The sequence below is a fragment of the Scyliorhinus torazame genome, chromosome 17 (genome assembly GCF_047496885.1).
Source record: "Scyliorhinus torazame isolate Kashiwa2021f chromosome 17, sScyTor2.1, whole genome shotgun sequence".
Taxonomy (NCBI): domain Eukaryota; kingdom Metazoa; phylum Chordata; class Chondrichthyes; order Carcharhiniformes; family Scyliorhinidae; genus Scyliorhinus; species Scyliorhinus torazame.
This window is the reverse complement of record NC_092723.1, coordinates 5,772,057-5,793,034: the sequence shown is the minus strand read 5'-3', so window position 1 is coordinate 5,793,034 and position 20,978 is coordinate 5,772,057. Positions and strand designations below refer to the sequence as shown.

The window sequence follows — 20,978 nt, the reverse complement described above, 5'->3', positions numbered from 1 at the left end:
CTGGTCCCCATTTCGGGGACCAGGACCAAACACCCTCGTCTGAGGTCCCTGAGGTGAAGGGATGGAATCCCAAAGCCTCAGGTACCTCGGGAATCTGCACATTCGAGTGAGGCTTACTGCCTCGCGAGTGGAATCTCACAAGGCGTTGCGAGCCGGATAGATCCCAGGAGCAGGGTCTCCTGGCTTTCAGTAGCCATGCTGTGCAGCGGCGAGCTGCTTTCCCAGCGCAGTGTGGCTGGAGCATCTCGCTCTTTCAGTCTATAGATTTTACCATTCCAGACAAAGAAACAATCAGCTAAACCCACTGAAGACCATATCTTATTTCTAATGTTTACGAATACCAATCGAAATCCCTTAAAACTACCTTTGTTTTCCTAACAAGAGCTGTTTGCTGTACCAAGTCTAACAGAAATACGCGTATTATATATTTTTAAAGAAAACACAAGGTAATCTGTTCTGTAAATGATTTTATTTCAATCATCATCTTTACTGAAGACTACATTCTTCGAGGAAGCATCTTGATGGTTGTTGTACTTCGGCTCCAACAAATGGTGACAACTTCATTGATTAAACTGAAGGTCAGTTAGAGCTCCATTGCTGTAAATCAGAGACAGGCTGGAAACAAATCAAGAGTTTGTTAGAGCCCAACGTCAAAACATTAAAGTTAAGCCACTGGCATGAGAATAAAATCTACAATATTCCCACTCAACATCAACGGAGCTTTTCCTGGTCCGTCAAACTTTCTGTCCCAAATGTGACGGTTCCCATGGTGGGCGGGGCTGGACAATTCTGCCCAATGTGTTCCCCTCAGTCAGCAACACTTTGACTCTCATGTCAGAAGGTTGTGGGGTCATAGTTGCACTCCAGATACTTGAGTACAAAATGGAAGGTGACATTCTTGTGCTCTGTCGAGAGAGTCCTGCACTGTAGGACTACACCTTTCAGATAGAAAACAAAACAGAGGCCTTGCTTGTTCTCTCAGGTGGGTGTGAAAGATCTCATTGCACTATTGGACAATCCAGAGTCAAACGGCACAGATTTAACGGGCTGAATTCTCCGCCGTCGGGATGCTCCGTTTTGTCGGCAGCCCAGAGGTTTTTCCGATGGCGTGGGGCTGCCCCACAATGGGAAACCCCATTGATCAGCTGGCTAAATGGAGAATCCTGACGGCGTGCTGAACCCGAAATCTGGAGCGGTGGGATGGGGAAACCCAGCCAAACTTGCTTGAGAAAAATACGAGGGCAACATGAGGAAAGATTTCTTGATGCTGTCCGTGGTCACAATCTGGAATGTGCTGCCTGTAAAGTCGGTGGAGGGAAATTAAACTGTGGATTTCAAAAGGGAATTGGAGGCAGCTGACGGGGAAAGAACCCTGCAGGAAGAAGCGGGAAGGGTGAGGAAGGGTCAGTGTGCAGCAAACCCACACACAGGCCCAACTGCCTCCTTCTGTACTCGACCCAGGGCTCTCAGGAAGGTCGAAGGCCAACTACTCAGACCTTGCTCTTTTTTCTCCACCAAGTCTGATATCCCAACGATGATTGACAGCCTCTGAATTTAGAAGTGAACCCAGACCCGCATCAATCCAAACAACACTGTCAGATATATCAGTGGAGTATATGTACCTCTTCATTTCAGGGCCAGTTGCAGCATTTGCAGGACGGGTCAAAGACCAATCCAGCTCCACAATGTTCCTCGTAGGTCCGTCCATCAACACATTCATAGTAGGCGTTCTTATTCTTTGGGTCAGGGTACATACCATCAGATTTGCCAGAACAAAATTTGGTGTTACCGGGAGTGGTCTTCACCACAGGAGGAGCAGCAGTGGTGTCTGGCACAGTGGGTTCAGGGGTGGTGACAATGGGAGGATTTGTCTTATCACCATGAGGACCAGCAGTGGTGGCAACAGCAGCTTTACATTCTGGAAGGAAGCAAGTTTCATTCATTGACACGTTGGTTAAACACTGATGTGAATTGACACATTTAAAATATAATTGCTTGACCTCAGCCAATGAGCAGTGGATTGGGGAGGGAGTTCCCCAGCGCATCTGGACACATTCGAGAACGAAGGTTACGGGCTTATTAATGTTTGCGTCTGTATTGTCCTGCCATATTTGTTTTGGGATGTTCGCGCTGACAAACCACATTAACATTCTTCAAGTTGGGTAAGCAGAAACAAAGCAAACTAAAAGCATGTTTTTTCAGCCATACTTAACAAACCGGATGGCTCTTTGTACCGACTTTCTATTGAGCAGCAAGTATCCTGGTTGGGAGGTTTGCCAGATTCACTCGGAAGGATTTAAACTAGTATGGCAGGGGGCTGGTGTCATGATATTTAGGTAAACATCACAGCACATACATACATACATACTGATGGACAGATCAACGGACCAATCAACACACACACAACACCACAGCCAATCACAGGCAAGAGCATACACAGTACAAAACAGGGAACACGACACTTCCTGGGCATTCCAGCAGGAGACAGCTCAGGGCACAGAGCTCATAGCAAGCCACTCAGACATCCACCATGTGCTGAGTGCCACTACAAGGTAGTATTAGGATTAGGTCCATAGATTCTAGGGTTATGATCGAACCTCAGTAACCAGTTTACCACTGTAAATAAATGTTAGCAATAAAACTGAGTTGTACCATTCGCAACCGTGTTGGTTCGTATGTGTAGCAGAGTACCCAACACATCATAGTACCAGGAGTAACTGTGAGACCTACCTACGGATCCTCCGGAATCTGCCATCCTGCGCCATGGACACTGTCAGCACACCGCAGTCGCTACAAGTCGCTGGAAACCTCGGCGTTAATTGGAAGCTGTTCAAACAGCATTTCCAGCTCTTCCTGGAAGCCAACGAAAAGGACAGCGCTTCGGACACCAGAAAACTCGCCATCCTCCTCTCCACGGCAGGTCAACACGCCATCCATGTCTACAACTCCCTGTTGTTCGCAGAAGGTGAGGACAAGACCAAGTACAAGACGGTCCTTCTCAAACTCGACCAACACTTCAGCGTCGAGGTCAACGAGAGTTTCGAGAGGTATCTCTTCCAGCAGCGCCTGCAGGGTAAGGATGAGCCCTTTCAATCCTTCCTTACGCACCTCCGTATCCTCGCGCAGTCCTGCGGTTATGACACCACCTCCGATTCCATGATTCGGGACCAGATCGTTTTTGGAGTCACCTCGGGCACCCTACGCCAGCAGCTCTTAAAAATAAAAGGCCTCACCCTAGCCTCCGCAATCGAAGCCTGTGTCCTGCATGAAAACGCAACTAGCCACTACTCCCAACTTCAGGCGGCCGAATCTGCGCAGCAGGGGTCCTATGCGGCCGGATCGGCGAGGCGGCGTCCTACGAGGCTGAACGGGTCCAGGCGATCAAGTTCCTCCTGGCCCGCATCCCGGACGAGGGCGGCCATTTCGCGTGCTTTTCGAGGCCTCCCGCATTTGTGCGCGCCAAAAACGACGTTGACACAGAGGGACGTGATGCGCAGGCGCGCTCGATGCAAGACTGAACTGCGCATGCGCGGTGGCGCAACGAACGCCATGACGTCATGACGTGCGGCAACTGCGGAGCCGCACATTTAAAGCGGCAATGTCCCGCAAGAAACCGACAATGCCTCCGCTGTGGCAAGATGGGCCACTACGCTACCTGCTGTCGAGCAGCTCAACCTGCCAATGTTCCCCAATTCCGACAACCTCGCAGGGACGTGCGGACCATTCAGCCTCCTTAGTACGACTCGTGCCCAGACGATATCCAGACCAGTGACACAGGCGACCGTGTTGCGGTCATTGATGGGAACCGGATGTCTCCAGCCAGGACCCACCAGCCGTTGCAAGTGAATACTGTCAATCCGGGTGATGAATGGTGTGCCACCCTAACGGTCAACCAATCACCGATAACATTCCGTCTGGACACTGGCGCCTCCGCCAACCTCATAGCATGCTCAGCCTTCTACTCCATGAAGATCAGACCACCAATTCGGCCATCCCATTGCAAGATGGTCGACTACAATGGGAACGTTATCCCGGCTATGGGATCCTGCCAGCTCCAGGTGACACACAACACACACACGGCCACACTCTCATTCGAGATAGTCGGTTCATCAAAGGACTCCCTGCTAGGTGCACAGGCATGCAAGGTTCTCCACCTCGTGCAACGAGTCCACGCTCTGTCTCCAGAAGGCACATCTGACTTCCCGGATGCAGAATCCAGGGCATAGCTGCAATCGCTCCTCGCCCAGAACCAGGAGGCATTCGAGGGCATGGGAACACTGCCCTACACCTACAGAATTCAGCTCAAACCGGACGCCAACCCGGTCATTCACGCACCTCGCAGGGTTCCAGCGCCACTCAAAGACCGCCTCAAGCAGCAGCTGCAGGATCTCACGACCAAGGGGTGCTATCCCGGGTCATGGAGCCCACGCCATGGGTCAGCTCCATGGTGTGTGTTAAGAAGCCCTCTGGCGAGCTCAGGATTTGCATTGATCCAAAAGACCTCAACAACAACATAATGAGGGAACACTACCCCATACCCAAACGGGAAGAGATCATGAGCGAAATGGCCCGGGCTAAAATCTTCACGAAACTGGATGCCTCGAAGGGTTTTTGGCAGATCCAACTGGACCAGTCCAGCAGGAAGCTGTGCACCTTCGACACCCCTTTCGGCAGGTTCTGCTATAACAGAATGCCATTTGGCATCATCTCGGCATCCAAGGTCTTTCACAGTATCATGGAGCAGATGATGGAGGGCATCGAAGTGGTGCGCGTCTACGTGGACGACGTCATCATCTGGCCCTCCACACCACAGGAGCACATCAATCGTCTCCAGCGCGTCTTTGCGCGCTGCGGGAAAACGGCCTGCGCCTCAACCGAGCCAAGTGTTCTTTCGGCCAAACCGAGCTGAAGTTCCTGGGGGACCACATTTCTCGGTCAGGGGTGCGTCCGGATGCAGACAAGGTGAGCACCATTACAGCCATGCCGCAGCCAGCAGACAAGAAAGCAGTACGACGCTTCCTAGGCATGGTCAACTTCCTGGGGAAGTTCATTCCCAACCTTGCCTCCCACACGACAGCTCTGCGCCACCTCATCAAAAAGTCCATGGAGTTCCAGTGGCAGCACACACACCAGCAGGAATGGGAGGAGCTCAAAATTAAGCTCACACAGCCCCGGTATTAGCGTTTTTCGACACATCTCGGGACACTAAAATTTCGACTGCTGCCAGCTAGTCCGGCATTGGGGCGGTACTCCTACAGCGGGATGACACTGCGTCATGTGCCCGGTCGCCTATGCCTCGCAGGCCATGACCCCCACAGAACAGCGCTACGCGCAGATCGAAAAGGAGTGCCTGGGTTTGTTGACCGGAATAGACAAGTTCCATGACTACGTGTATGGTCTCCCCCAGTTTACCGTTGAGACTGACCATCGCCCCCTGGTCAGCATCATAAATAAGGACCTGAACGAGATGACCCCTCGCCTCCAGCGCATCCTACTTAAACTCAGGAGGTATGACTTCCAACTGGTCTACACCCCGGGAAAATAACTTATCATAGCGGATGCCCTATCCAGAGCAGTGAGCACACCGCCCGATTCGGAGGGGTTCGTCTGTCAGGTCGAAGCGCAGGTGGCCTTCACATCGGCAAATCTGTCAGCGGATGACTCCAGTCTGGCCCGTATTCGCCGGGAAACTGCGGCTGACCCCCTTCTACAATGGGTCTTGCGCCACATGACGGGTGGGTGGCTCAAAGGACAGTGCCCGCAGTTCTACAATGTCCGAGACGACTTGGCCGTCATTGATGGTGTCCTTCTGAAGCTGGACCGGATTGTGATTCCGCACAGCATGCACAAGCTGGTCCTCGACCAACTACACGAAGGCCATCTGGGGGTAGAGAAGTGCAGACGGAGGGCCCGAGAGGCGGTGTACTGGCCGGGCATCGGTGATGACATTGCCAATATGGTGCTCAACTGCCCCACCTGCCAAAGGTTTCAACTGGCGCAACCTCCTGAGACGCTTCAGCCCCATGAGCTGGTGACGTCCCCCTGGGCGAAGGTGGGTGTGGACCTTTTTCACGCGCTTGGCAGGGACTATGTAATCGTAATTGATTACTTTTCAAACTATCCAGAGGTCATACGCTTGCACGATTTGACATCGTCCGCTGTCATAAGGGCCTGCAAAGCCACCTTCGCTCGCCACGGCATTCCGATGACTGTCATGTCGGACAATGGGCCCTGTTTTGCCAGCCAGGAATGGTCGACCTCTGCTGCTTCGTATGGCTTCACACACGTGACGTCCAGCCCTCTGCATCCCCAGTCCAATGGAAAGGCGGAGAAGGGCGTTCACATCGTTAAGCTGCTCCTCTGCAAGGCTGCTGCTGCCGGATCGGATTTCTGCCTAGCCCTGCTGGCCTATCGCTCGGCCCCACTGTCCACGGGCCTCTCACCAGCACAGCTGTTGATGGGTCGCGCCCTCAGGACCACTGTGCCATCCATTCTGGTACCCACAACCAACCATGCTCCGGTACTACACAGAATGCAACAGCAGCGCGTTCGCCAGAAGATGGCATATGACACACGGGCAACTGATCTTCCCGCCCTGGCGCCTGGAGACGACGTCCGCATCCACCTACCAGAAGGTGGCTGGTCAGCATCTGCCGAGGTTCTCCGACGTGTGGCTCCCCGCTCGTTCCTGGTTCGCATGCCTGATGGCTCCATTCGTAGGCGCAATCGCCGGGCTCTTCGCCTGCTTCCACGCTCGCTACGGGAAATTACACCGACACCGCGCACTCCTGTTGTCCCTGATATCGACTTTGTGGAGCTTCCTGCCACCATGCCCCTTCCGTCGTCGCCCATGGCCTTGCCTATTCCTCAGCCGGTGGATCCAGACCCACCCTTGAGGCGGTCAACCCAAATTCATCACCCACCTACTGGACTGGACTTATGAGCCTGTTTGTACATTGAACTCATAATACCACTGTGTTAATGTGTTTCTGTTCTTCCTTGTCGTTCCAGGAGTTCGTTATTGTCGTTCAACATTTCCCCGTTCTTTGTTTATGGTACAACCTCGTTGTTATGTCACACCCGACATCACCCTTTGTATATAGTTTAGCCCCATGTACATGCTGCAGATATTGCACACACACACATTCAGCTGCACTCAGTACACATCTCTATTTATAACCACGTAGGCACATGTTCTTGTAAAAAAAGGGGGGATGTCATGATATTTAGGTAAACATCACAGCACATACATACATACATACTGATGGGCAGATCAACGGTCCAATCAACACACACACAACACCACAGCCAATCACAGGCAAGAGCATACACAGTACAAAACAGGGAACACGACACTTCCTGGGCATTCCAGCAGGAGACAGCTCAGGGCACAGAGCTCACAGCAAGCCACTCAGACATCCACCATGTGCTGAGTGCCACTACAAGATAGTATTAGGATTAGGTCCACAGAACCCTAGATTCTAGGGTTATGAGCGAACCTCAGTAACCAGTTTACCACTGTAAATAAATGTTAGCAATAAAACTGAGTTGTACCATTCGCAACCGTGTTGGTTCGTATGTGTAGCAGAGTACCCAACACATCAGGTGGGAACCAGAATGTGAGCTTAGAAGGTGTAATAACTGAAGGGGAAATAGAGAACCAAAATAAAGGAACAACATCACCCTCAGGCAGAGCAAAAAAGGTGACAAGTGTGAGACGGGAGGTGGTCAATGCAGGATTGAGGTAGTTGTACCTAAATGCGCGCAGTATACGGAACAAGGTAAATGAACGTGTTGCGCACATTGAAATTGGCCGGTACGATGTTGTGGGCATCACAGAGACGTGGCTGCAAGGGGATCAGGGCTCGGATCTAAACATCCAAGGATATGTGTCCTATCGAAAAGACAGGCAGATGGGCAAAGGGGGCGGGTCGCATTGTTAGTAAGGAATGAAGTTAAATCGATAGCAAGGAGCGATATAGGATCAGAAGGCATAGAATCTCCGTGGGTGGAGTTGAGGAATCGCAAAGGTAAAAAAGACCCTGATGGGAGTTATGTACAGGCCCCCTAGCAATAGTCAGGATGTGGGGCAAAAAATAAATCAGGAGATAGAAAAGGCATGTAAAAAAGGCAATATTACAATAATCTTGGGGGACTTCAATATGCAGGTGGACTGGGAAAATCAGGTTGGTACTGGATCCCCAGAAAAATAACTTGTGGAATGTCTTAGAGATGTTTTTTTGGAGCAACTTGTGACAGAGCCTACTAGGGAACAGGCAATTCTGGATTTGGTGATGTGTAATGAGGCAGACTTGATTAGGTAACTGAAGGTGAAGGAACCCTAAGGGAGCAGTGTCCATAATATGATAGAATTTACCCTGCAGTTTGAGAGGGAGACGCTGCAATCAGATGTAACGGGATTACAATTAAACAAGGGTAACTACAAAGACATGAGGAAGGAGCTGGCCAGAGTGGGAGACTTAAAGGTTACTGTGTGGCCTGGATAGAGTGGATGTCGAGAGGATGTTTCCACTTGTAGGAAAAACTAGAAGCAGAGGACACCATCTCAGACTAAAGGGAGGATCCTTTAAAACAGAGATGAGGAGGAATTTCTTCAGCCAGAGGGTGGTGAATCTGTGGAACTCTTTGCCGCAGAAGGCTGTGGAAACCAAATCACTTTCTTTAAGACAGAGATAGATAGGTTTCTGATCAATAAGGAGATCAGGGATAATGGGGAGAATGCAGGAGAATGGGGATGGGAAAAATATCAGCCAGGATTGAATGGTGGAGCAGACTCGATGAGCAGAGTGGCTTAATTTTGCTTCTATGTCTTATGGTCTTATGGTCTAAGTAGGTGGTTGAGTCAGCCATGACGAGGAATTACCTTTATTAATTCCAAGAAGATTGTGTAGTTTACTGACGAGAGGATAACGTCCCTGGTGGCAGAAAGTACCACTGAAATCATCCAGAGAAAGCGTCCACATCATTGCTCCTCCAATCTGGCTTTGCTTCAACCATTTGATCTGGAATCCAATATCGGAAAGAACGAAAATCACAACTGTTAGCTTGAGAGCTGCTGTTCAAAAGTGACCGTAAAGTACTGTAAGACTCCAATAGGAAACAACAGTTTGTACAGCAGACCTTGTCTTCGAAGCTTTGAGGATTGTCGTATCCAACCCAAATCTTTTCCTTGTAGGCATAAGGAACCATTTGGGAAGCATCCCATTTCTCAGTGGCGCCTTTTAAGAAGAGACAGATCTGTCAAAAGAATGAGACATTAGGATGCAACCTTTCCACCAAAGTTGACAATTGTTGCTGGTTTTCAGTAACTTGGGCACAGTTAAGATCTACTTAAACTCATTAGTTCCTGTCAGGTTCACTTCGCTCTCCAGAACCTTCCTGACAGTAATGCACGATACACCCGGCTTCGAATCTAATGAATGATTAGGCTTTGGGTGCTCGTGTAAAAGGGGGCACCTGTCACATAACTCTCTCAGTTTTAGCAGGCAGGTGTGTAATAGGTGTGTGAGTTGACCTGCCTCATTTTACAGTGTCACCCAAAGTCACCCTCTCCTGCTGAAATTGAATCCCAATTGCTTCTGTCAAAAAGAAAACCCAAATTGTATTCCTTTGACTGTTCTCCTTTCATACATCTTAAGGAGATTAAGATATAATGAATGACAATTCAGTTTATATATCCTCTTGGCTAAATAGAAGATTTTTGATGAACTTGGATATTTGGCCAACTTGCAGCAGCATAAGTACCTCAAAGTAAGCCAGGAAACCAGATTGTTGTGTGTAATGCCCAGCTGGTCCACCACCACTTGCTGGGGCACCGGGAGCAGTGTTGGATGAGGTCAGTCTGAATGTGTGGCCATAGCCAGCGAAACCAGCGTTCAGTTTCTCTGCCGGAGCCCCCTCTTGCTTCCAGACTTCGACAGTGCCGGCCTGTGCAGGGATTAGCAATGTTACGATTCAGTCCAAAGCATTTCACTCAATTGTAAAATTGAAGTAAGTGTTATTTTAAAGTTGAAATAAATAATATCCATGAATACGAACCATATTAAAAACCTTATTATTGCCATACGAATTGGGGAGAGCATAAAGAGGACTATTTTCCCCAGCGAAACTGTTCCATGGACCATAGAAATCGTACGTCATCAAATTGAAAAAGTCCAGAGTTCTGTAAAAAGGAAGTGGCAATGCTTTCTTACAAATGATATATATGCATTTTGGTTTCATTTTTAGTCTTCTCATCCTCTAATATCTCTAGAACAATTTATATTTCCCTCTTTATTCCTTTATCTTATCTCTGAGGGAAGAAACACAGAAAAAATTGGAATAGGATGAGGCCATTCGGCCCGTTGAGCCTGCTCCGCCATTCATTATGATCGTGGCTGATCACCCAACTCAATAGCCTAATCCCGCTTTCCCCCCTATCCTTTGATCCCCTTCACCCTAAGTGCTGTATCTAACTGATTCTTGAAACCATACAATGTTTTCGACTCAACTACTTCCTGTGGTGACGAATTCCACAGGCCGACCACTCTCTGGGTGAAGAAATGTCTCCTCATCGCTGTCCTAAACGGTCTACCCCGCATCCTCTTACTGTTTGCAGCAATGTTACAATCCCACACTCTGTGCCATAGCCCAGCATCTGGATTATTCAGCAATGAAATTATGAAATAATTTGACAAGGATATCACTGATAATATGGACAATCATGCTGCTAAGTCAGGGAGAATAATGATGATATTTCACGGATCAATTGTGAAGCCAATCCAGGAAAGGCAGAAGGTTTAGCTGTTCTATCACAAACGGGATATAAATAGAATAGAAATGCCTTAAAGAAGAGAAGTCAGACAGATTTTCTTGCGATGTAATTGTGGTTAACAAGGCCACCATTTATTCCCCATCCCGGCCATTGAGATGATGTTGGTAAAATTCCAGATCTTCAGCATGAAGACAGCATGAGCTGAAGGAACCTATTCTCACTGGGCAAATGGCTGAGATGAGACATTTGCAGATTTTCAAATAATAGAAGATTTCCATATGATTATACAATATACATTATTTAGCTTAGACGCTGCTGGAGGAAACAAACACATTCACAAGACTTAGAAATTAAAGCAAAGTAAAGCCAAGTATATGGCGATTATAGGTAGTGAGCCAATTAAAGATGGTTGATTTTGAGTGAGCTGATCTTCGCTATGTTGCTGCTATAAGATGGAGAGCAATACTCACTTTCCCAGCTCAGGAACCTCATAGGCACTTTGAATTGTGGATTTTCCAGCAGCCACAGCAGCTGAAAGTAACAGTCTTGGTTTGCCAATACTTTTTCCTTCAGCTTCAAAGGCTGCCACCAGCTCCTAAAAATCAAAAGAAATTGTCGTTTGTCAAATTAACAGACTTGCTCAACACGGAAGCTTCAAACTCTGACCAATGAAGAATGAGGTTCTTTGTTCTGAAAATGGCCAAACGTCGCACAGTGACATACAGAACGCAAGGGTCGTGGAGTTTTGGAGCTTTAGCCGTGCTTAAGCAGATCAACAGCAGTTCAATCAAATATTCTTTTATCACAATGGACTATAGAACAGAGGAGATAGGACCGACTAGAGTTCCTGCTCCTGACCAATATCCAGTGATGATTGCTGTTGAACTTCGATATGGGGACATCAGATGAGGATGATGCAGTTAGACATGTTCCATAATGACTCTATAATAAGGCAACATGCACTGTTTAGGCAGATACATTAAAGCCAACCATTCAATCAAGCGGCAGGGAGAGCAGATTACTCCAGCGTGAGTCAATGCCATCAAAAGTGGAGATGAAGAAATTGGGGGTAAATATACCTGCCCTCTAAAATATAATTTGTTAGGAAACTAATCAAAAGACAGAAAGAACCTTTATTACAATGATTTCAATGGGCTAATATCGGAATCTCAATGAATTGTGGATTGTCTCGAAGGATATTCTTCCCATGTTTCCAATCCACAACAATATACCGGATCCTATGATTAATCTAGGACAAAGGTTCGGCACAACATCGTGGGCCGAAGGGCCTGTTCTGTGCTATGTTCAGTTGGGAAGTTCCTGCTGGAACTGAATAGCATGCAAATCACCTTCCTGTTGGGGGCACCATTTGATGTTCGATTCAGAACATTCCAATGGGCCAACACTCTTCCGACTTGAATTGGAAGCAATTCCCTTCCCCACAGGTGGTGTAACCGCTGGGGCCGGAATATGTGCTAAAGAGTCTGACAAGTCGGTGCTGCTTAGAAGCGCTCCACTAACCACACACTCATTGCAGCCATGAATGTGGCTCAGAGAAATTCTGTACTCTGATTTCGGGAGCCTGAACTGGACCCACTGCTCGATGTCGATGAGGAGAGGAGGGACGCCCTTTTCCCCAGGGTGGGGCATAGTCTCAAGCCTGCCTGCCTGAACAGCACCTGGGAGGAGATGGCAGATGTCATCAGTGTTGCCAGTCTCACCGGGAAAAGACATCTGGTGATCCTGAGGAGTGGGGGCGTCACTGGTGAGGGGCGCAAAGGCCATGTTGCAGGTGTCCTTTGGTTGTGGTGAGTTCTGCCAATGCCCTGCTTGCTCTGCAGTGGGGCTGTGCTTCTGAGGAGCGCCAACATCTGGTGGGCCACTGATTGAGCTTGGCCACACCAACCCCCTTGCTGATCCAGCTGGGGTTTGAGGGTTTCCAGAGAGGTGACCTAGGTGGACTCACATTTACAGGACACACTGAGCAATCAGCAATGTGAGCAGCCAGGAATCTGTCTGTAGCCCCAGAGGGATTCCTTTCCGTACTGCAGCAATGGCGTTCTGAGCCAGGCCATTCTGATCCTGCAAGGATACCCGATCCCGAGGGGCACAATCCGAGTCCATGGACTTGGCAGCAAGCCGCTCCCCGCTACTCCCCCAGTCCACAGCAAGCCGGACATGATTTTTAGAGTCCTTTTAGCCTCTCGCTCCCCCTCAACAACCATGGCCCCGCTTGTAAATACTTGCCCCAACTTGCACCCGCTTGACATCATTGAGATGGCTGGAGCATGGCGAAGGGGTGGAACATGAAGTGTCCAATGCCCTAATGAGATTTAAATTTATGCAAATGACACTTTTGCCTCGGTCGGCCGGCAGAGGTCACGAGCTTCGTTGATGCAGGGAGCAAGGACCAGAGCTTCATGTCGAAATTGGTACCGGCCGCAAGTGTGATTTTTCCATCACATGCTATTCTCCGCCCGATCACAATTCCCGCTGCTGGTAGCGGGAAGCGGATAATTCAGCCCATTGTAACATTTTAACTTTGAGGTTGATTTCTGGCAGTTTTTCTAAAACCTGGTTTTTCATTTACTTATTCATGAGACGGAACATTTTTCTACAAATGACAAGCAAATCAATCTGCAGGTAGAATTTAGTTTTTGGCCATTTTTGAACTGAGTAATGTGCCAGTTAGACTCCTACCTGTGTTAAGACTGTGAAGAGGTGCTTGTCTTTCCAGGGGCTTCCCCTTGACCCAGGATACTCCCAGTCTATGTCCAAGCCGTCAAACCCATACTTGCGCAGGAAAGTAATTGCTGATTTTATGAATATTTGCCGGTTTGCAGCTGTGGCAACCATAGCGCTGAATCTACAGAGGAAGTTAACGAAAAATTATCATTCATATGAAAACGGGCTATAAAACAATTGTGAAACTAATCTTACTTGGTTGTTCTTGAGCCCCCTACATACACTGGGGACCCTCGCCAACATATGTTTGGAAGCAAAACAATATTTGTTAGTTAACCATTCTTATCTTATTTTCTGAAGAATTTGGAAAAGAAATGCTTCCACAGAATAGAGTAGTCCAGATAATCTATAGTCCGTAGAACCCCTAAAGTGCAGAAGAAAGCCATTCGGCCCATTGAGCCTTCCCCCACCCTCCAAAAGGGTCCTCCACCTAGGTCCACCCCCCTGCCCTATACCCATAACCCCACGCATTAATCATGACCAACCCACCTAATCCGCACATCTTTGGACTATGGGAGGAAACCGGAGCACCCGGAGGAATCCCACGCAGACACGGGGAGGAAGCGCAAACTCCACACAGTCACCCGAGGCCGGAATTGAACCCGGGCCGCTGGCGCTGTGAGGCAGCAGTGCTAACGACTAAATCAATAACCCCAAAACCAACAATCATTCAATCTTACTTTAGACTTCCAAAATTCCAGCCTCCGACAGAGAGAAGTGTTTTAAGGTTTCCATTCCTGTTGTGAAGAAAACAAATATTTGAATTAGAAAGATTTGTTGAGGGAATAAAACACACTCACTACCGTTGGAAGAATGACTGAAATTACTCCAAAATATTGCAGTCCTAATCTTTTCAGAACACTCTCTTCGATGCTGCATCTAAATAAGATTCAGGGTGTATTCTAACCAGAACCTATGGTAATGCGACAGGGCACTGATTTAAGCGCAAGTTTGAAATAGCTTGCACAGCAGTTTCTATTTGTCACTGGGTTCTTCAATGAAGGTTTGTTTCTGCCTCACATACACAAAGGTCAGTGAATAGGTTTTCCCTCACACAATATAGACTTAGTCCCCTGGCAACAAGATTGCCTAGGGTCACACAGCCTGCTGGTTGTATGGAACCAGAGAACCATAGAACGGTCAGGGTGTAGAAAGTTACCTTTCAGTCTCAGGGAGAAAATAAACCAGCTTCTCACTTTGATCCCACTTTCCAGAACTTGGACCACAGCCTGCAGGCTTCAACATTACAGACCTTCTAAATACCTCAACCAGCCATTTAGGCAGCGAATTATAGATGGTCACCACCTTCGGGGTGAAAAATTATTTTTCTTGTCCCCTCTGCTCCTTCTACCAATCACCTCAAATCGATGTCCCCTGGTAATTGCCCCTCACTTCGGGAAAACAAGATTTTCCTGTCTACCCTATTATTATAATTATTATTACCTATATGGTCCTCTTACAACGGAAACGAAAACAGGAACTGAAGAAACAAGGAAGAAGTAAAAGATGGGAATTAAAATGTAGAGCAAGACATCTTTTCTAGAAGGCTAAATAATGTCCATTTGAGTAAAATCCAGGAGCTAATTACCCGGAGTCAGGCAGTGGCGTTGTGGTATTGTGACTGGACTAGTAATCCGGAGACCCAGGGAGATGCTCTGGGGACCAGGGATCGAATCCCACCACAGCAGATGGTGGTATTTGAATTCAATAAAAATCTGAAATTAAAAGTCTAACGATGACCATGAAACCATTGTCGATTGTTGTAAAAAACCATCTGGCTCACTAATGTCCTGTAGGGAAGGAAATCGGTCATCCTTACCTGGTCTGGCCTACCTGCGACCTACAGCAATGTGGTTGACTCTTAAAAGCCCTCAGGGCTGGGCAATAAATGATGGAAAAGTAGGAAACTGGTCTGCAAGCTATTTCAAACATGCACTTAAACCCACATCCCGTGATCGAATAAAGAAACAAAATGTACAGTACCTGGCTTTAAGAGCATTAAATGATTTGTAGAGAGTCACATCGTTCCATTCAAAGGTGCTAACTTCATTGTTCTTCATGACAGCAAAAGCATAGATCAGATGGGTGCACATGCAAGGGTCGATGTTATCTGGCATGTACTTTGCTACCCCTGGTCTGTACTGAGCCCAGTTTGCAAAGTAGCAGACCAGTCTGTAGGCAGAGCCTGTCCGAGGGATAAAATGGAAATCAGAGAGTGTTTTCAGACTCATCACATTAAATTTTTTAAAGGCCTGAAATTACACGGACTTACCCAGTTCCAGGCATGCCAACAAGACCACTGCTGGAATAAAGGATACAAGATAAGAGTTAGAATTAATCCAGTCTATTATTGCCACGCACAGCTTTCCAATGACTGTCAAGGTGAGAAATGGTTGGAATATATAGCATAAGAAAGTAAATGTTTGGAGTAGTGAAAGAGCAATTGTCCCACGGGGCTAACCTCATTGGGTCGAACTATCTGCTCACACAAATGTATTTAATCACTGGGGTAAAGATATCAACAGGATTTCCCCCCTAAACTTGGCAAGAACCAAACAAAAACTCTTGAGGCATTAATCCATCAGAGCAAGCAGGACTTCAATTTACGTAACGCTTTTAAACTTTAAAATCTTTTACTGTGTGTAGAAACCACACTTATCTCCTGTGTTGCACTATTTCTGTGGGCAGAGTCAGAAACAGCAAGTTTATCCTGAGGAATGTGTAAAATAATCTGCATTTCAGAAAAATTGCTCTCCCAATCAGAAGTGAAAAATACATGATGACATTTCTTGAGCAATTCCTCGCAGGTTACATGCAGGACATGAATGGACTCCACCAGGCTAGGGCTGACCTGAATCAGCATAAATCTCTCCAGATTAAACGGTGACAAAATGAACATGTTAATTTCCGAGGGTTTATTTTCCAAAAAGGACCAAACCTTCAACGAGAATTGATTTAATTACAATGAATTCCAGAAAGGAGTCTTCACCTGGTTCATTTCCCAATTTAATTCTTGAATATTTTGTAAAAATTCTAAAGCATGAAATATATCAGCGTGATAAAGCAAACTTACCGATCCCAAGTAGAAGCTTTGCCATTTTGCAGCTCGTGTAATGCTGGTGTCCCGCTTCACATTAATATACTGAGCTTATCGCTACTTATCAATTACTCTGGGTGTTGAGAGCTGTGTATCTTTGGAAAAATAACCAGACTTGCCTTTAATATTTCTAATGAAAGATAAGCACACTTTAGTATTTGCTTTCACAATTGTATTGTGATCCTTGTCTTGAATAACAGCTTTGGTTCCAGATAGGACATTGTCCTTCATGGTAACCCTGAGCTTGTATTTGGACTGGGGGTGGTGTTCTGAAGCCTGCCACAAGGGAACTCCTTCTGATCTAATCCTGAGAAAGAAGTCACCAATTCAAAGTTGAGAAGTTGTACAGAACAACGCGGGTAAAGGAAATTAAAACTATTGCTTGGAAAATGGCAGATGCCAAATGTGAGGGATTACGTTTTCATCCTGTATCCTTTTTCAATAATATATATATAGAGACATTCTCACTGATATCTCTAAAAATTTCAAACTGGACAAAGACATAAAATTGCTGAATCTATGTCTGCCTGTGACCTGGGACAAAAGAAAATACTTGGCAGTATGGGGGAAATTCACACATCATTTATTTGAAGAGCCACTAATGGACCACCAGGGGCTACAAAGACCAAATTGAAAGAGCTACACAATGTCCATCTGAACTTCATAACCCAGGCTGGGCAACAGGAGTCTGCTCAGCGTCTGAAACAAATCGCCCGTATCCTTCCTCTCAATTCATTATGGTTGAGACAGTTGGCAATCTCGGGGAGCGAGACGAGGGATACACACGCTTTGCCAAAAACAGTGTGGGGAGGTGGGTGCTATGTGGCAGCCTCTGGCTGTGGAACCTATAATTCTGTCCAATAGGATCTTTAAGTCAGAGGAACAGGTTCAGGTCATTCAACCCCTCAAGGTTGTTCCACCAATCAATCAAATCACGATCGATCAGTCCCTTAACTCCATCCACCCACCTTGGTTATGTCTAAGAAAAATCTATTCATCTCGCTTTGGAAATTTCCATTCAGCTAGCTTTCTCTGGAAGATATATCCACCAAGCTTTGGGTAAGGAGCCATGATCTGACATCACCCGTGAATGGGCTGCCTTTAATTTTCAGGTTGGACCATTTTGATGTAGACTCCACCATCTCTCTATCCACCCGGTCAAAACCTTTAATCATCTATGAGGCCTCAATTTGATCACCCGTTACTCTTTTATACTCAAGGAAGTACAAGCCAAAGCCTGTGCAACTTGACTTATAATTTAATACTTTTTGGTCCCAGCTGTCATTGAGGTGACGTTGTGTTGCACGCCCTCTCAGGCCAATAGTCTTGGAGCATGCCGTGTCCAGATCCCAATGTCCTGCTCTAATTAGGTCCTAACGAAGACTTTACATCACTTCCCTCCTGTTGTATTCCAGCCCCTCTGACATAAAGCCCAACCATATTCACTAGCTACTTTCAGCTCCTGTTTTCAGCAAACTTGGATATATGGCTGTCTATTACATCACCCTGGACATACATATAGTGAAGGACGCAATAGAGATCGCTGAGGCTCAACGTTAGTCACATCTTCCTAATTTGAACACAAACTCATATTCCCGGCTCTCTGTCTCCTGAACAATTCTAATCCCATGCTGCTGGTGAATTGCCTCCAATTTCAAACATTCTCATTTTTGTCAGCAGTCTTTAATGTGGAGCCTTACAGAATACCTTCTGGTAATCAGTATAAATGGTATTCACAACACTCCCCCATCTATCACATTCATCGTCTCCATGTGGTTTATTGGACTTGGTTTGCTCTTTGCAATGATAGCAAAAAGCACGAAGCTCACTAAAAAATCTATTTGGAAAAACTCACAGATATATTCTGAATTTCGGATGCAATCTATGGAAATTACAGGCTCTATTTCACTCTCAGCTCCCCTTTGTCATCTACTCACGATGTTAATGTTTCATTGTTCCCCACCCTGAGTCCTGGAGCAGACAGGAGAAAGACAAGACTGAATTTTACCTCAGTGAAGGAAGTCCCAACACCGGAATTGAAAGCAGGTCCCGATTTTACTGGGATGTGGCCACAGCTGGGATGTGCCTACTTGGAAGATGGGATGCTGCTCCTCCAGTTTAAGTTGGGCTTCACTGGAGCTTTGCAGTATGCCAAGGACGGACATATGGGCATGAGAGCAACGTGCTGAGTTAAAATGGCAAGCGACAGGAAGGCTGGGGTCATGATTGAGGACTGAGCGAAGGTGTTTAGTCTTATTTGGTAGAGATTGATCTTAACCCAGCTAGGAGAGTACTTTGATTAATGAATCAATAACAATCATTAGTGATGTGTATTCCCACAACAGAGGTTGGTTTATTTTCATTTCCATTCCCGTTCAAATGCATCGCAAGTACCCTACATAGAACGTAACTGTAATGTTCATAAACATCTAGGAGTTAAATGCTTTAACTTCCTTGTTTTCTCTGCAGAAAGCACTTAACTGCTTTTGATGCGATCAGGAGCTTTCAATCATAGCTTGATGTTTCTCAACATTGTGGTTAGTTTCACAGCAGGGTACTTGAGATGCATTCAAGTGGAAAGGGCAGTGAGATTCTCCGGGACCCAAGGATCGGCGTGTTCATGGTGTACTCCGCATGGCTAGGGGCCCATTGCGAGAGGCCCGCCTAGCGATCCTCCGCTCTCGACCGGCCGAGTTCCCGACGCCGTGGTTCTAACCACCTATCGCCATTCGGGAAGCTCATGTGGCAGCTGTGGGCTCAGTTCATGGCCGCTCTGGTGGGGGGCAGGGGGATTAGACACGGGGCGGGGGCCTTACAGGCGGCCGGATAACAGATTGTCACAGTCAGATTTTTGGGCGCGTGGCCAATCGGTGGGCTCTAATTGCTAAGTCTGAATCTGCGGTCTGAGTCCGCCATGGCGCTCGGCGCGGCCCCTGGAAGCCGCCATCGTGTGCATGTGCGGACTCAAAACCGGAAGTGCGGGGGCCCCTATCCACAGCTAACGCTGCGTGAATCAGTCTGGGTCCCAGGTTAGTGAATTGGCTCATCTTTTACGCCGGCGTGGGGACATAGCCCCGTTTTGGGAGAATCCAGCCCTACATTTTGTTTTTCATTTTTCAAGCCAGAATACGAAAATTCTCTTAATCAGAAGTCCTTCTTTATGCATTCAGTGACTCCAGAACAACAGGCTAAGCTGATGAGTTACCTCATACGGAGTGGTCACCTGAACCAATGGAAGATGGAAGTTTGATTGATGGATAGAACACCTGATCGATGGCAGGAGCAACTTGGCTCTTGCGAAGTGTGTAAAGCCTTGAGTGCCAGTGAGGAGAGCTGATAAGAGCCGAAACGTGTTTTGGGAAAAGATCATACTGGATATTAAGAATCTGGAAAGCACACATGAAAAAATGTTTCTGAGCTTTTCTCCTGAATGCCCTGACAGTGATTTTAAAGTTCTATCCCTGGCCGCTGGATAATGTTTCTCTTTCTATCTGCAACATTAACCTTCTGAAAATCCAAAAAAGCCTCAAGTCACCCCGTAATCTTCAAAATTCTAAAGAATACAATTTTAGAATATGTGTAATCACTCCTTATCACCTGCCGCTTGGAGTCCTGATAATATTCCGCTGCATGTGAGCTGCACTCTATCCACGGTCAATATGTCCTTCGAAAGGTCTGGTGACCAGAACTGTACACGGAATACTACACGTGGTCTGACCAGGTCCTTGAAGAGTTTTGCGGTCAGGTTGACAGGGGTGAACTGTCTCTTCTCCTTGTCCCTCTGTTTTCTTTTAATTCCATTCCTGAGTTGGTTATAACAGAGTTTGAATTTAACAAAGAGGTGGACAGCCGGGATTCTCCCACAAACGGTGGGGAGGGCCGTACCGGCGCCAAAGAGCGGCGTGAACAACTCCGGAGTCGGACCGCCCGGAAGGTGCGGAATCCTCCACACTTCCAGGTGCTAGGTCAGCGCTGGAGCGGTTGGCGCCGCGCCAACCGGCGCCTAAGGGTCTCTGCGAGTTGGCGCATGCGTATGAGCGCCAGCGCATTCTGGCGCATGTGCAGAACCGCTGGCGTGTTTCCTGTGCATGCACAGGAGGGTTTCTTCTCCACGCTGGCCATCTTGGAGCCTTACACAGGCCGGCGCGGAGGGATAGAGTGCCCCCACGGTACAGGCCCGCCCGCAGACCGGTGGGGCCCGATCGCGGGCCAGGCCACCGTGGTGGCCCTCCCCGGGGCCGGATCCTCCCCGCACCCCCCAAGGACTCCGCAGGCCGACCTCCAAGTCAGGTCCCGCCGGTATGGACCTTGTCTAATCCTCGCCGGCGGGACTGGCCAAAAATGGGTGGCCGCTCGGCCCAT

The 20,978-nt window shown here is 47.6% G+C and overlaps 1 protein-coding gene across 1 annotated transcript; it reads right to left on the bottom strand.

Annotated features, from left to right (window-relative positions):
- Positions 1–450: 450 nt before the first annotated feature.
- On the bottom strand, positions 451–16,632 carry LOC140393666 (acidic mammalian chitinase-like). The gene is made up of 12 exons (XM_072479952.1): positions 16,593–16,632; positions 15,792–15,821; positions 15,503–15,704; positions 14,200–14,256; positions 13,475–13,640; positions 11,245–11,369; positions 10,060–10,183; positions 9,766–9,948; positions 9,142–9,258; positions 8,885–9,023; positions 1,623–1,918; positions 451–615 (listed from the first exon to the last, which is right to left on the bottom strand). The coding sequence occupies exons 1-11, from the start codon at positions 16,615–16,617 to the stop codon at positions 1,632–1,634; spliced, it is 1,455 nt and encodes a 484-aa protein (XP_072336053.1). The 5' UTR covers positions 16,618–16,632; the 3' UTR covers positions 451–615; positions 1,623–1,631.
- Between the last annotated feature and the right edge of the window lie 4,346 nt (positions 16,633–20,978).

Excerpts from the sequence above, each read along its gene's own strand:
- LOC140393666 (XM_072479952.1), bottom strand. The coding sequence starts at position 16,617 with ATGGCAAAGCTTCTACTTGGGATCG. Across the intron at positions 15,822-16,592 it reads AAAGCTTCTACTTGGGATCG|CAGTGGTCTTGTTGGCATGC; the intron begins GTAAGTTTGCTT and ends CCTTTATTCCAG. Across the intron at positions 10,184-11,244 it reads GAGGTTCCTGAGCTGGGAAA|AACTCTGGACTTTTTCAATT; the intron begins GTGAGTATTGCT and ends TCCTTTTTACAG.